The 15,777-nt window shown below is 36.0% G+C and overlaps 1 protein-coding gene across 6 annotated transcripts in view; it reads left to right on the top strand.

Moving 5' to 3' along the window:
- Positions 1 to 15,777, top strand: part of HYCC1 (hyccin PI4KA lipid kinase complex subunit 1) — a 114,976-nt gene that overhangs the window by 42,952 nt on the left and 56,247 nt on the right. For all 6 annotated transcript variants that reach the window (XM_027771123.1, XM_014587137.2, XM_027771121.1 and 3 more), the window contains 5 exons: positions 5,264 to 5,365; positions 11,602 to 11,781; positions 12,870 to 12,950; positions 13,460 to 13,575; positions 14,444 to 14,539. In XM_027771123.1, coding sequence (XP_027626924.1) covers positions 5,264 to 5,365; positions 11,602 to 11,781; positions 12,870 to 12,950; positions 13,460 to 13,575; positions 14,444 to 14,539 — 575 coding nt within the window. The remainder of the gene's footprint in view (positions 1 to 5,263; positions 5,366 to 11,601; positions 11,782 to 12,869; positions 12,951 to 13,459; positions 13,576 to 14,443; positions 14,540 to 15,777) is intronic.

Below are 15,777 nucleotides of genomic sequence, written 5' to 3' on the forward strand. Positions count from 1 at the left end.
TGTCAAATTTAATAGATGAATACCACTTTTTCTAGACATTTTTATTGTGAAGTCAAATTTGCAAAAGCAACTGTAAGAGGGAAGTTGTGGACAGAAGACATGCTAAGTGTGAGTCATAGAGGAGGCATCAGCTATTCAGACAAATAATTGAAAACCACAACCGATTCCCTTCCCTTCCCATCTGCTTATTCCCTTCTTTTCCTGGCTGGGATATGTAGACACCTAGGAAGTGCAGTAAGGAGTAGTGAGGGGCAGTGCAGCAGTGTGGACAGTGGTGTGCCCCAAAGTCCGAGATCGTGAGTAGTGTGTAGTGGAGTCAGTTGGTGTTTATGCAGGTTGATTGGTTGCATTGAACAAATAAGGTAATTGACCAAATAAGTAAATATTTGAGGATAATAGGAGGTAGGTTTTCTTCTGAGAAATACAGAATGGGTAAAAGCAAGAAAGAACTCTAAGGCATTGGTTGGATTGGAAGTGGAAGAATATGTATGAAGTTATGAGTTTAAATATGTGCATGATAAATAAATATATGTCCGTACATTAATGTATGTATATATAGTTGCTGCTCTGATCAGGAAGACTTAAGAAGCAGGTACCCCAATGGCAATTAGTATACCAAGTGCTTACTTTCTAAATACCATCTTCTACTCAAAGAAACCAGGGTATGAATAGATTGAAAGTGTTATTAAATTAACATTAACTGGGTATCAATATAAATTTAACACAAAGGTAGGGAAATGTTTCCACTGGGAGGGAGGAGTGAAATCTTGGACAACATGAAATGAAAAGTAATGAATCTCCCTATAGCCCTTCAAGATTAAATTTACCCAATTTTTAATCAATTTCATTAATATAAATATTTTAAATTATCTTCAACATAAATATTTTTAAAAATGATCTTCAAGTGTGTTTTATAGCTATTCAAGGGCAAGTATTTCCTGTTTATTGGTAAATTTTAATTTCTAAAATTAATTTGAATGTTATTCTGAATTATGTTAATATATGTTGAATTCAGCTCTGTGTTTACAGAGAACAAGATTTGGAGCCAGCAGGTGGTGTGGTGAAGGCACTAGACTTCCACATGGCTGACTGTCATTCAAGTCTTGGACCTAGTGGCTTGCTTTTTCACTTTCTTTTTCTCTCTCTCTAGTGAGCACACATGTTCTATAGCAAATTAAAAAACAGTAACAATAATAAATAAAATTAAATTAAAAAATCTTAAAAACCAATAAAGGGAGCAAGGTTGTCAGGCTAAACAGCAGTATACCAAAAGTAACTGAAGATAGAAAAATGCTTGGGAGCAAATACACTAAGTACTTTTTAAAATTAGAGTAACTTGTCTGTTGAAATAATTTATGATATTAAATGACATATCTAGTTAAATTTTTTAAGAAACAAGGTTTGAGGGACATATACGTATTTTTAGGAGAGCACCTGCTTGGTTGTTTAATAATAATCCTGATGCTGGGGGCAGACAGATGGGGTGATGGTTATGGCACTGGATTCTCATATGGCTAATCATGGTTCAAATCCTGGACCTGGTGGTGTGCTTTTTCACTCCCCATTACCCTCACCTCGCTCTCTGGTCAAATTAAACAAATAATAATAAATAAAATAATTCTTTAATAATAATACTGATGCCAATAAGGCCAAGGTCAACATAATTGATTAAGTGGACTGAGTCAGAAACCCATTGATAATGGGTCTCAGTAGCTTCATCAGAAAAATTGAAGTTGGTGGTCTATGATTTGAGCTGTACACTGTTCCAAGGTTATAGTCTGAACTCATCACCTCACTACCTCGCTTAACAGTCTCAGATGCACAAAAACACAGTTTGCATTGTACAAATCTTTTTTTTTCTTTGTTCTTAATTTGCTATATGGCACATACACTTGCTTGAGAGAGACAGAGAGAGAGAAAGTGAGACAGCATCACCAGGGGGGATGGCACACTTCCGTCCCTTCTCCTCTGTTCTTCTCTTGGCATTTTGGGCTTGTATCCTGTGTGTTTGGTAAGCTTCCAGGTCCAGGAGTCAAACCATGCAGTTGGCCTTGTGGGATTCAGCCTCTTCATGCACTGGCTGGCCCTTTGTACAAATCTTTTATTTAAAAAATTTAAAGGACTAACTACAGTGGTGTGACAATAAGATAAGGTTCTGTGATGTTGGATCTACATGAGGAGCTCCTGGGTTGAATCCTGGGGCCTCCTTATGCATGCCGGGCACACACACACACAACTATGATTTGAGTTAGCCGAGACTGAGGGTGGATTGCAGCATGAAGATCTTGTTGGGAGTGCCTGATTCTCTTTATTTCTCTCTCTCATGAAAAAAGTAAATAAATAATAATAATTTAAAATAAATTAATATGTACAATTTTTAAAAACCTAAAATAATTTTTGTCTTTGGGAAACAGTTTAGTATCTGCTCTCACTATGGATTCTTGTTAGTATTTTCTTTATATAATAACAAAGTGATTAGACCAGGACTTCATCTTAAGATTTCATGAATAGCCTAGTCTCTCTTTTCAAAGATTTATTTGTAAAATGTTATCTTTTAGATTGTATTATGTTTTTTAATGCTGCTTATAGATTTATCTAGAAAATTTTCAACTCTTAATATTTTTTTCAATTTTCTGATAGCTTTTGAATTTTAATATCTGACTCAAAATCCAGTCTTATGTGTAATGTTTTTGAACAGGGTTGTTTTATTTATTGGTTCTTCTTCCATCTGTCCATCTTCATTAATTCTCTTCTACCCAACCCATATCACCTCCGTACATTTTTTAAGAAGCCATCTGCCAAATGATACTTTAGTATGAAGCATCTGTTTTCAAATTTTGCCAAGAATAATTTTTCAACATAATTTTCCATTATTACTTTTCATCTCCATTTCTTTTTTCTGAAACATGAGAAACCTTAGCTGATATTTAAGGAGGCCAGTACCTTTGAACCAGTACCATGCAAAAAAATTTAAATGTTTACTCTAATAGTATTTAAATTGTTTGGCCTTTTTAGATATTAAGTTTTTAAAAGCATGTTTCATAAACACAGCAGTTATAGTTTTTCCCATTATAAAGACAAAAGTAACTTTTCTCACATTTATGAAAGGAAATATGACAAAATTGTGAATAAAACAAGAGTAGTTTCTGTACTAATTTTAAAGACACCCTCCTTCTCATTTAGCAGTATCCTGTAAGTTCAGGGTATTTTCCAGGACATGTCTTTTCAGAAAAATGCTGTCTTTTTGTCTTTGGCTATTTCATAGGAAATGTTTTACCTCTTGAAGGTTAACTGATACATAAATAAAAATTGTAAATCATGTTCCAGTTTTAGCATAGATCATATAAACAATATTATAAATCTTTCTCTTTGCTAATAATTTTAAAAAGATTTATATTTCAATTCACTTATTTTTAAATTTCATACTCAGACATGTATAGATATATGTATATAAATATATGTATACATATATAGAGCCAGACAAATTATATGTATGTGGTTTTTATTGGTTGTCAGAAAACTCATGATGCATTTTTTGCATAGAAAAACAGAAAAAATACATCATGAGTTTTCTGACAATCCAGTATATATCCATAGTATTATACATATAATATAAATAATATGGTTTGACTTAATATTATATATATTATCTAGCTATCTCTATATGATTTGAGTCCATTTCTATTCAAGAGATTAGAGATCTGCTGTTTATTTGACTGTTACTCAGTTTTTATTCCCCTAGTATTAGGCTACTTTTGATCAAATAACGGAAATGGAAGATTGCCTGGAGCTCTTTTGTTACATGCTTTTGAAATATTGAAGAATGCCCTAATCTCTTCTTTATGTAAGCAGTACAGTGGAACTTTTTTTTTTTTTTTATTGTTCTACAGAATGGTGGAATGTTCCTAAATAGATCACATTTGCTTACCATTCTCGTAAACAAAATTCTCTTATTAAATTAAAAGAAAAAAAATCTATTCAGTTATATATCCTAAGGTGAAATATGACCTATTTTTAAAGAACCTACTCAAGTGTGAACAGTGACAGTTTTAATTTGTTTTTCTGCTCATATATGATAAGTTCCCTCAGCAAACGTTTTGCTTATGAGGCCTTGTACTGCATGCTGTTGATAGAGAGATGATAAGACAGCTCTTGCCCTCAAAAAGACAAATATCCTTATTATCAAAATTTATGCTCTTTAATTTTTTATGGCTATTTTTGCACATATACATCTATATACACTAACAATAATCAATATTAAATAATGAGATACTAGGATGTGGAGGATGTAGGACAGTAAGAAACAGTGTCAGGGCCAGGTGGGATGATGTTTGCATAACTGGACCCACATGGGAAGGGTACTGGGTTTGTATCCTGTACTTCCCTAATGGTGCCAGATGCCCATGTGCACTTATGTGCGACTGGGCCAGGTGAGAGTAGGGGTGGATCATGATGTGAAGACCTTGTTGAGAGTGCTCATCTCTCTCTCTTGTAGAAGAAATGAAATAAATAATAATAAAAAAATAATAGTATACATTTTTGAATGCTTGCTAGGAATATCTTGAGACATGGTACCTTTTGTAGGATCAGCATTCATTAATTGATTGATTCAGGCCAGCAGGTGGTGTAGAGATTAAAGTACTGGATTCCATATGACCCATTGTATGGTTTGAGTCCTGGAGTTGGTGACTTGAAAAACACACCTGATCTTTGTGCGTGAGTGTGTACCCTAAATCTCAAGAGGAGAGTAGAAGAGAAGGGATTATGGCATGGGCCCTCTCCCCTCCCCCGGTTACTTTCTCAGTCTCTCTCTCTCTTTCTCTCCCTCCCTCCTTTACTCTGGGGTTTCCCTCCCTCCCTCCTTTACTCTGGGGAGCACACAGACCCTATAGCAAACAAACAAACAAAAAAAACCAAAACAACATAAGTTTATACATGATTTGTATTTTCATTTCTAACCTGATCAAAGGCAAAATGTTGATGTTAACAATGGAAATATGTGTTTCGTTTCATTTTGAGTTTTTGTTGTTGAGATATAATTAACATAAAATAAAATTCACCATGTTAAGGTAAAAATGCAGTTGGTTTTGGTAAATTCACAATGTTGTATAACCAACGTCAAGAAGAAACTACATGCCTGTTGGTTACTCCCAGTCTCCCCTCCTTATTCCAGTCTTTGGCAACAACTAATCTTTTTGTCTGGATTTACCTATTCCGAAAATTTTACTAAAATAATATATATATATGTTTTTAATTTGTTTAGACACTACCAGAAACATCTTTACAGCACTATGCCACAAATTTGAAAGACAAGAGTTCTTTAGTTTCATCTCTCTATAAAGTTATTCAAGAGCCACAAAGTGAGGTGAGTGCTCTTACTTACAGTTTGTTGTGCTAGTATTATTCAGTTGATTAATTTTTATTTTTTATTGTGAAATATCACATATATAAAGGATAAGATAATGTGTATATTTAAACAATAATAATGAAATGAACTGTAGTGTTACCATCTCCAAGGTGAAGAAATAGAATTAATACCATATTCCAAGAGCTGTCTCTGAACATTTTGTTTTCTCTTTCACTCTCTCTCTTTCTGTGTTTCCCTTTTGCTGGATATGTTCATTCAGCAAATGTTTGTTGGTGCCTTTTTTTGAGCCATCCACTATGCTAGGCAATAGAGAATCAAAGATGAGTAAAATGTGGTTTTTATCTTGGGAGAGGAAAGGAGAAAATAAGTAAAAACATGGCTTCAAGCCAGTGCTTAACTGAGTCTGTAGATAGGCATAAATTTTCCAGGTGGCAAGGTACAAGGACATTCTAGGCAGCAAGGATAGTATATAGAGGACTGAGAATGTTCAGGGCATTTAAAGAAAGGCAGAAATTTGGTGTGATTGGTGCCCTTCCCAGTTACCTCTTGCCTACTATCTTTTCAATTTCTTTTTTTTTATTTGAAAACAATAGAAGAGGGAAAATGAGAAAGCAACTGTCATGGAGAATGGTCACAATGCAGTGCCTTTTCCTCCCTTTCTCTCCCTTTTTGGGATTGTGAGCACACACACACACACACACACACACACACACACACACACACTTGCGTGATACGTTTTCCTAGCCTTTGAGTTTGGGACTTGAACCATGCAGTTGTCAGCGCAGGATCCAGCCACCTTAATCACCATACTACAGGCTGGCCTACTTCCATTTCTTTTTTCAGAGAGCCAATTTTGTCCAAACGTGGTAAAATAATCTATATTCCAGATTCTGGTACATGTAAATCCCATCTTTCAGAGTAGAAATAGAAAAGAACTGGAAATACTGTGGAAAATAAAAAGGCTTGACACTTAGAAAAAAAGCCAATGGGTGAGTGCAGTAGTTAAGAAGACAGGGTGATTGTGGTTGAAGCGTGAGCTAGAAAGATGGCTTTATGATGTTAACATGATGGACCTCAAATTCCATCTTAAGCAGTGAGACTTTTTTTTATGCGGTAGGGGTGACTTGATCAGATTATTGTTTTAGTAAGGTGGCTATGTAGAGGATAGGTTAGAGACTAGAAAAAAAGAAAGCCAGAAGAGTAGGAGGCTGTCTATGATGATACCTTAGAAGTGATACACTTGAACTTGGTCAGTGCTAAAGGAAATGGAAAAAGGTGGAGTAGAGGGAAGAGATCTGGGGTTCATAATTCCTTTTGCATCTGAGTAGATGACATGATAGATTTTCTAACACTATATTCAGTGGCAAGGTAATATACCCTATACTATGGTCCTGTATTGATCTAGGTACCAAATAACTACCAAACGAGGGTCTTTTGTTATTTGAATAGTTAACCTGTTTTGGAGGAAGAGTGGAATAGCTTCTATTGATTATACTATTTTTTTTTTTTGAGAGGTTTTTTTTTTTCACTACAGGGCACGTGCGCTTGCCAGACAGACAGAGAGAGACATAGAGACAGAAAGCGAGAAATCACCCCCCAGCGGGGATGGTCACGCCACAATCCCTTCTCCTCCATTCTCCTCCCGGGATCTTGGGCACGCACGCACATGCGCCCGGCGTGAGTTTTAAGCCACCGGGTCCGGGACGTGAACCGTGGTCGACTACGTGGTAGTCCAGCGACATAGCCATTACGCTAACTGCTGGTTCCCTACTGATTATACTATAAAGCACATCATGAATTTTAGATGCTGGAGGCATTATTCCATGTTTGGTATAGATGTAGAATTGTTAGGTACTGAATAGATTAGGGATTTAAATTGACAAGACAAAAAACTAACTGGATTAATTGAATAATCATATTTGGCTTGTCTCTTTCTCTTCCTCAAAGTTTCTTAAATTGTATAGAGGGTATAAGTAACTTATATTCTTGAAGGGTTTTACCTTTTAACATATTTGGGTGGAAGCTGTTTTAAGGTTGTTTTATTTTTGGTTTGGAGTTAGTTCACCGAATAGAATAAGTATATGTGCATTATTATTATTATTATTTTGAGAGGTTTTTGCTATAAGGAGTGTGTGCTCTCCAGAAAGACAGAGAGACAGAGAGCGAGAAATCACCCCCGAGGGGGGATAACTGCACCATAATCCCTTCTTCTTCGTTCTCCTCTTGGGATCTTGAGCACGCATGTACACGCTCCCAGCATGCATTTAAGCCACTGGGTCTGGGATTCAAACCGCAGTCGACTGCATGGGAGTCCAGTGATGTAGCCATTACGCTATGTGCTGGTCCCTGTGCTTTATTATTTTTTAAACACATTATATCTTGCTTATCATTTACCAGTAAGTATTTTGAAAGGCTTAAAAATTATTTCTTTGATTAAGTATGTCTTAACCAGGCTACCTTGGAAAGAGTTTGTAGGATACATTTTTGATTGGCTAGTTTAGTATATAGCATTCCTTTTACTCAGATAGCTCTAATGAGTACAGCTCAAGTGATTAAGAGCAATATTTGTCAAACTATTTATGGCTAAGGGCCATTCTTTTAAGAAATTTTCCTGTAACAGACCAGTATGCATGTCTAATATCCGTGGCTAACATGCAACTCATACCACATGTGAAGCCCTCCGTATACTGGAAATTCCCAGCTGATCTGTACCCTGTTCAGTAATCTGCTGAGCACGCACTTGGATGTTGCAGCAATACCAAGTTACTATAAAAGTCTCTAAATGTTCCCTCTCCATTTCTGTATTTATGTTGTTGGGGATTACTAACCATTCATGGATGGTACTCCATAGCCCACACTTTTAGAAGCACTTGTTTAAGAGGTTTTGTGTTTATGTTTGTTTTAGGTTTTTATTCTTGTTAATGTGGTGATGACAGTGTGTACTCTGTATTCTTAAAAGATGTAAATACTCACATTTATTCAGAAATGCTTCTAAAGTATAACAGTGTTATCAGCTTTACCATTGTAACCTTCCTTTACTCTTTTTTAAAAGAGTTATTTAATTTAACTTTATTTATTAATTTATTTAAATTTTACCAGAGAGGGACAGAGAGAGGGAGAGGGAAAGTGAGAAAGCAAGCCACCAGGTCCAGTACTGGAGCCACAGTCGGCCATGTGGGAGTCCAGCGCCCTTAACTACTGTGCCACCTGCTGACCACCCCCTTTACTCTTTAGAATATTTTGTGTTTTAATTTGGAGATATTCCTAAGGAGTTGATATCATTGTCTTGGTCATTTTTGAAATTTGGCACATTGGTTCCAGGAAGTTAGGCAAACTTGGCATTTGGATTTACCGATATAATTTTTTAAAGAATTATTTATTTAATTTTTAAAATTCATTCATTTATTTTAATTTGACCAGAGAGAGATAGAGAGAGATAGAGAAAATGAGAAAGCAAGCCACCAGGCCCAGGACTTGAACCCTGTTGGCCATATGTGAGTGTCCAGAAACTTAACCACCACAACACCTGCTGGCCCCCTACCAATATAATTTTTTCATTATTCAGTTTTATTTATTTAATTAATATATCTATATAAACATATATTTACTTAATTTATATGTTTATAAATAAATATATGCATGCACATGTGCCTGGCATGAGTTTCAAGCCACTGGATTCAGGACTTGAACTGTGGTTGGCCACGTGGGAGTCCAGTGACATAACTGCTATACCATCCTCTGGCCCCAATTTAATTAATATTTTTTGAACACATGTAGTGTGCCTTCAGGAACCACTTGGGAATATAGTAGAGAACAAAATTATTTAATTTCTTGATCTTACAGATGAGAATTTTTATTCTATCAGGAAAGATAGACATTTAACAGATATCTGAATGTACTGAATCAGTGATAAAGCTATGAAGATAGATAAAGTGGAGTAAGAAAGTATGTGCGATGACTGAGGAGGTGTTAGGTGAATTGAGATCTGAGTGAATTAGAGGGAGGGAAAAAAAAATCAGGGGCAAGAGCTTCCCAGGGGGGAGGGGACAGTAGGTATAAAGGCTCTGAGATAGGTATGTGTGGTACATTGAACAAAGTGAAGTTTATATAGGTTTGGTGCTGTCTAAACGGCTCTTTTTGTTAACTCTAAGAGAGGCAGTGTTTCCACGAGGTACTGTACATTCAAAAATTCAGCCCAGACACTAGGTACACAGCACGTTCTAATGCTTCATTGCTTGCCTCAAAGATACTCAGGTTAGATATGTCAAACACTGCCTGTATTTCCTACACTATATATTGGCTTATTCTTTTCTGGCTTTTTCAGGAGTGTTTTAAAGGAGTCTAATGACCCGGCTCCAGTTCTGATCCTTCTGAGTCCCAGGTGGTTTTGGTCATGGTGGATAACCTTTATCTCAATTTCTTGATGTATAAAGTATGAATAGTGAGGTTTTGTGGGAATTGAACTGGTTCATGTGTGTGAAAGTGCTTTGCAAGGTGTGAAACACTGTGCAGATATTGGTATTTATCTTTGGTAGTTTCAAAAGCATAATTTATCTAATCTTGCTGTGCCATATTTTACATTTCTACCTCCCCTTTGAATCTGTCTTCACTTGGTTCTGCTTTCATAAGGCAAAAACTGCCTTAATTTTGTATTTTAAACTGTTTAAAAGCCTTCTGAGTGTGTTTTGATCAAAACTGATTGCATTCATATAAACTGTCTTGAGTACATTTTCAAGTAAGGTTTTCTAATTTTGCAAATACTTCTTAAACTATATTAATGGATCTAGTTGAAGCTTTCCTAGGGATTTAGAGATGCAGGGTATTATACAGTAGTACAGAATAATTGATGATGGTCTACCACAAAAGCTATGTATTCCCTGCTGGTCTTTCTTTCTACCAGCTACCGCTAACCTGATTTTTTCAAATTCGTATTATAAAAACTTTTCTTACTATCTATGAACAGGTTTACTTTGCCTTCCATCCCTCTGGTTTCCTGGTATCTTTCAACAGCCACAATGGACACCTGTTGCTCTCTAAAGACCATTTAGAGAGGGAAAAAAAATATTCCTCATGGAGGATTAACTGTCAGAAGTTAGATAATTTTTCAATAGGAGAGACTAGCTTGACTTAGTCTATGTCCATTAAAGTATAACTTTTGGGTTATCTTATATAATTAATATTGTCTTTAATTATACCGTTTACATATTTAACTTATTTGAGATAAAAATATCCATTATAACTTAGTTTTATTCATTACAGTTATTGATACTAGAAAATCTATTTAGTAAATTGGTTTGAATCTGTTGCCTAAGTTAGTATAGTTTATTGAAAATATAAGAAACCCGATAGTTACCTTGAGAAATCAGTACCTGGTGAATCACTGGACATATTTATGACTTACATGTGTTCGTTGTACATGTTTCAAGATAATACCTATGAGAAGGTTTTACCTTGCCTTTCTGATTTAAAAAAAAAAAAAGATTACGAAGATACAGTCAGCCCTATTAACTGAATAATGTTGGGGTTATGGTGGAGAGGAAAAGGTCAAATTATGTTTAAAACAAATTACAGCAATGTTTAGATTATCCAGGGCCAATTCACCATGGTTATAATAGGGGTGTAGATCTAGGGCTCTGTGATTATTCAGTCACCCTATACCATCATTGCTGTCAGATGCTATCTATTAATAATTATAAGCTTAGGAGGGCAATGTGACAGAAACTACCCAGGATTTTCATTTCAATTTCTTCAGCCCTGTAGCCAATCATTTATATTTTGACATCTATTTTACCATGAAGAAAGGGTATTAAGGAAGAAAATTCCTACAACCTAGCTATTTTAAGGAGTTAAAAAGACATGGTTTTTACCAATCTGGGAAAACCATTTGTATTATTATTATTTATTTTTTTGGTGAGAGGTTTTTGCTTTAGGGCACATGTGCTCACCAGAAAGAGAGGCAGAAAGCGAGAAATCACCCCACCCCCTCCCAGAGGGAATGGCCACGCCACAATTTCTTCTCCTCCATTCATTCTCCTCTCGGGATCTTGGGCACGCATGCACACATGCTGAGCATAGTTTAAGCCACCAGGTCTGGGACTTGAACAGTGGTCAACTACATGGGGGTCCAGTGGCATAGCCATTACACCAACTGCTGGTCCCCCATTTGTATTTCATATGAGAGTGTTATTCAAATTCAGTCCAGTTCTTGAATTAACATTTCATCTTTCTTCCAGTTGCTAGAACCTGTCTGTCACCAGCTCTTTGAGTTCTATCGCAGTGGAGAGGAGCAGTTGCTTCGATTTACACTACAGTTTCTCCCAGAACTGATTTGGTGCTACCTTGCAGTCTCAGCCAGCCGGAATGTGCATAGCAGTGGATGCATTGAAGCTCTTCTTCTAGGGGTTTACAATTTGGTTTGTATAAAATGTTTTTTGGCAAAAGCCAAATATATAATCTTTGCAACTGCTTTTCATTTTAATAAACCTAAGATTTGTTTTTCACGCACCAAATGACTCATAGCACATTTGCCCAAAAATATCTTTATGGGGGTTGAAGGCTATATAGGCTTATATATAAAATTATGTAAATATTTCTTCATGGATTGATTAAAGGTTGAAAATCAGACTATTTCAGTTCTTTTATAGGGTTGTGTATCAGTTTTACATATATTGATTTGTTTAAATTGCTGGAGGGCATATGCCCTCCCCAGAGAGAGCACGAGAGCGAGTGAAACCACTCTCAAATGGATCATGGTCATTTCACAATTCTTCCCCTTCATTTTCCCATCCTGTTGGGATTTGAGGCACACGTATGCCCAGTGTGTTTTTCAAGCTGCCGGGGCTGAGATTTGAGCCAAGGTAGGCTATGTGGAACTTGGCTTCCCTTGCCCACTAGGCTGGCCCCAATAGAACATTTAAAAATTTTTTAACTTAAAACCCACTGTCTGGAAATTATGTTTCTCATCTTCTGGAAAAGTTTAGGAGACCTGATCTAGTCTAGTATTCACTAGTCATAATTCCATAAAATCTGGAATGTCTCCAGAATTTACATGATTAATTTAACATGTAGTTTGCACTGCTTGTAAGAATTTTTACGCTAATTAATGTGATGTTCTAGATACTTAAGGTTTGCACTTTTTTTAAATGGAAAAAAAATAAGGTCTTTTTCTTGACATATTTCATATTTAAATCATTACTTGATTTAGAAAATGTATCTTGTTACATGAGGAAGATCAGTGGTTATTAAAACATTGTATCTGTATCCCAGCTATCCTGAAAACTATGCTACTTTTATTTTAAGAGTAGAAGGATATATATTTTAACTACTGGTGTGTATGAATGATTGTTAAAGGATTATCATAGTTTCAGATTTTAATTGACACTAAAATTTCTTTCCACTCAGGTCTTTTTTAAAAATTTAGACTTACAGCTTAAATTTAGCTTTTAAATTTATGTGTTAAAATATTTTAAGATTTTTTTTTGTTTGGTTTTTACTTTTGTAGGAAATAGTTGACAAACAGGGACATAGCAAAGTACTGAGTTTTACGATTCCGTCTTTATCCAAACCATCTGTGTATCATGAAGTAAGTGACATTTTATCCAAGTAAGTCATCAAGCTGTAAGTTTTGATTTTATCATAAATTGTCTAGTTATTAGGCAAAAAAGTGATCAACTTATTAATACCTAAAAAAGTATATAAGACACCACACAAAGTATTCCTGAAGTGAATTAAGAAATCAAAATTGCTGAATTTTGAGTGAAAATCCAATAGTAAGAGATCTATTGAAAGTACTCTGTGAAATATTTTTTCTCTTCCCTATGGATTAGACTGATCTAACTTTTGTGAGTGTGTGGTAGGTGTATATATCATCGTTGAATTTTTTGAAATTAAATATTTTGTAGTTCTCATTTGTGGTGTGTTTTTAAATTATTTATTAAATCTTTGCGCAGAAAATTGGGCTGACAGTCTAAATCTTTTAAAGATATATGATGTTTGTGGTAGCCATTCACAGTGATGTATAATATATATTCTAACAATCACAGTTTCACCAAAATAGCTTTTTTTCCCTTCACTTGAATGTCTTTTCTTTAGCCTTCTAGCATTGGGTCCATGGCTTTGACTGAGAGTGCACTATCCCAGCATGGTTTGTCAAAGGTTGTGTATAGTGGACCTCATCCTCAAAGGGAGATGTTGACAGCGCAGAATAGGTAGGTATACTGTGGAGAAATGAACTTCATCCCGCTTTTTTTTGTTTGTTTTTTGTTTTTTGCTATAGGGCACATGTGCTTGCCGGAGACAGAGAGAAAAGTGAGAAATCACCCCCCAAGGGGAATGGCCATGCTGTAATCCCTTCTCCTCCATTTCCTCTTGGGATTTTGGACACAAATGCATATACACCTGACGTGAGTTCCAAGCCACCAGGTCTGGGACTTGAACCATTGTCAACCATGTAGGAGTCCAGTGCCTTAACCACCATACCACCTGTTGGCTCCTACACTGATTTCTTTTTTTTTTTTTGAGAGGTTTTTGCTATAGGGCGCGTGCGCTCGCCAGACAGACAGAGAGCAACATAGAGACAGAAAGCGAGAAATCACCCCCCAGGGGGGATGGTCACGCCACAATCCCTTGTCCTCCATTCTCCTCTCAGGATCTTGGGCACCCATGCACACGCGCCCGGCGTGAGTTCTAAGCCACCAGGTCCGGGACGCGAACCGCAGTCGACTACATGGTAGTCCAGCGACATAGCCATTACGCTAACTGCTGGTTCCCCTGATTTTTAAACATATATTATTTCAGTAGATTTTTAAATTGAAATTGAGCCATTTGTTTCAGAAGAAAAACTTACCTAGATTTGTTATTGTACTTTGGCTTTAGATGTCATCTGGAACATTGAATTTTTAAGCTAGGATCATGTAGCTGTTTTTTGGAAAGGTCTTTTTCCTTTTCCTTTTTTATTGTTATTGGTGTGCTGATACTAGATAGGTCTGTTCTATAACACAGTCTCTCTCTTTTATGATTGCCGTCTCTATTATGGTTGATTAAAGATTTGTTAATACTCTTTTGGTTTGTTTTTAGGTTTGAAGTGTTGACATTCCTTTTGTTGTGTTACAATGCTGCCTTAACCTATATGCCCAGTGTATCTCTTCAATCACTGTGTCAAATTTGTTCAAGGTAAATTAAAATTCAAGTGTTCTTAATATTGAAATATGTGAATCTAGGATCACTAGTTTATTACATACCTAAGTTATTTTTAACTTGGGTCATCATTTGTCTAAAATATTGAATAAGTTAATAGAAAGCTTAACCTATCCAACTTTTCAAATGCTTTCTATAAATGATAGTCACAAAAACATAATGAAGAATGGCAAGCTTAATATTATTTAAATAGAGTATTTTTTAAGAAAATGATTCTACTTTACATCTAAAAGGATGGAACTGTTATGATCTGTTAGTTTGGGGCATTTCTTTTTTTTCTTTTATTTATTTATTAATTTAATTTTAGAAAGTTTTTTGCTATAGGGTGCTGTACTCGCCAGACAGACAGAGAGAAATAGAAAGACAGAAGGTAAGAAATCCCCCTGCCCCCTGGGGGATGGCCATGCCGCAATCTCTTTTCCTCCAATCTCCTTTCAGAATTTTGGGCACACACACACACACACATGTGCCCAGAGTGAGTTTTAAGCTACTGGGTCCAGGACTTGAACTGCGGTTGACTACAGTGGGAGTCCAGTGATGCAACCATTACACCATCTGCTGGTCCCTGTTTTTATTTATTTTTACTGTACTCTAATTTGGTATCAAGAAATAAGTAATAGATACTATTTTTTATAACTTTTCTTCTTAAAAAAGAATTAAGCCAAGATATTAGTTAAATAGAATATGATATCCTTGGGTATACTACACAAACGAGCAGAGGTGCCCAGACTTTTGAATGTCACAGATCTGTAAAATTTTAAAAAGGTGAAGCAGGTGGGTTATTGACATAGTGTTATCAATGTTTTAAAAATAATTATTTATTTAAATTCATTTATTATTATTATTTTGAATTTGACCAGTGAGAAAGAGAGGGGAGAAACTATGAAAGCAAGCTGCCAGGTCTGGGACTCAAATGGTGGTTAGTCATGTGGGAGTCCAGTGCCTTAACCACTATGCCACCTGCTGGCTCTGTGTTATTAACTGTTTATTTTGGCAAGTCATTGTAACTGTCTACCATCAACATTATTTAACAAAAGGGAGGCTACTTTGACGTAAGGGGAGAGTGAAAGGGAAGGAAAACAATTTGTAGATTAAAAATGGTATGGGAACCAGCAGTTAGCGTAATGGCTATGTCGCTGGACTCCCACGTAGTCGACCGCGGTTCGTGTCCCGGACCCGGTGGCTTAAAACTCACGCCGGGCGCGTGTGCATGC

This window comes from Tupaia chinensis, unplaced genomic scaffold (assembly GCF_000334495.1).
Source record: "Tupaia chinensis unplaced genomic scaffold, TupChi_1.0 Scaffold000184_1, whole genome shotgun sequence".
Taxonomy (NCBI): domain Eukaryota; kingdom Metazoa; phylum Chordata; class Mammalia; order Scandentia; family Tupaiidae; genus Tupaia; species Tupaia belangeri.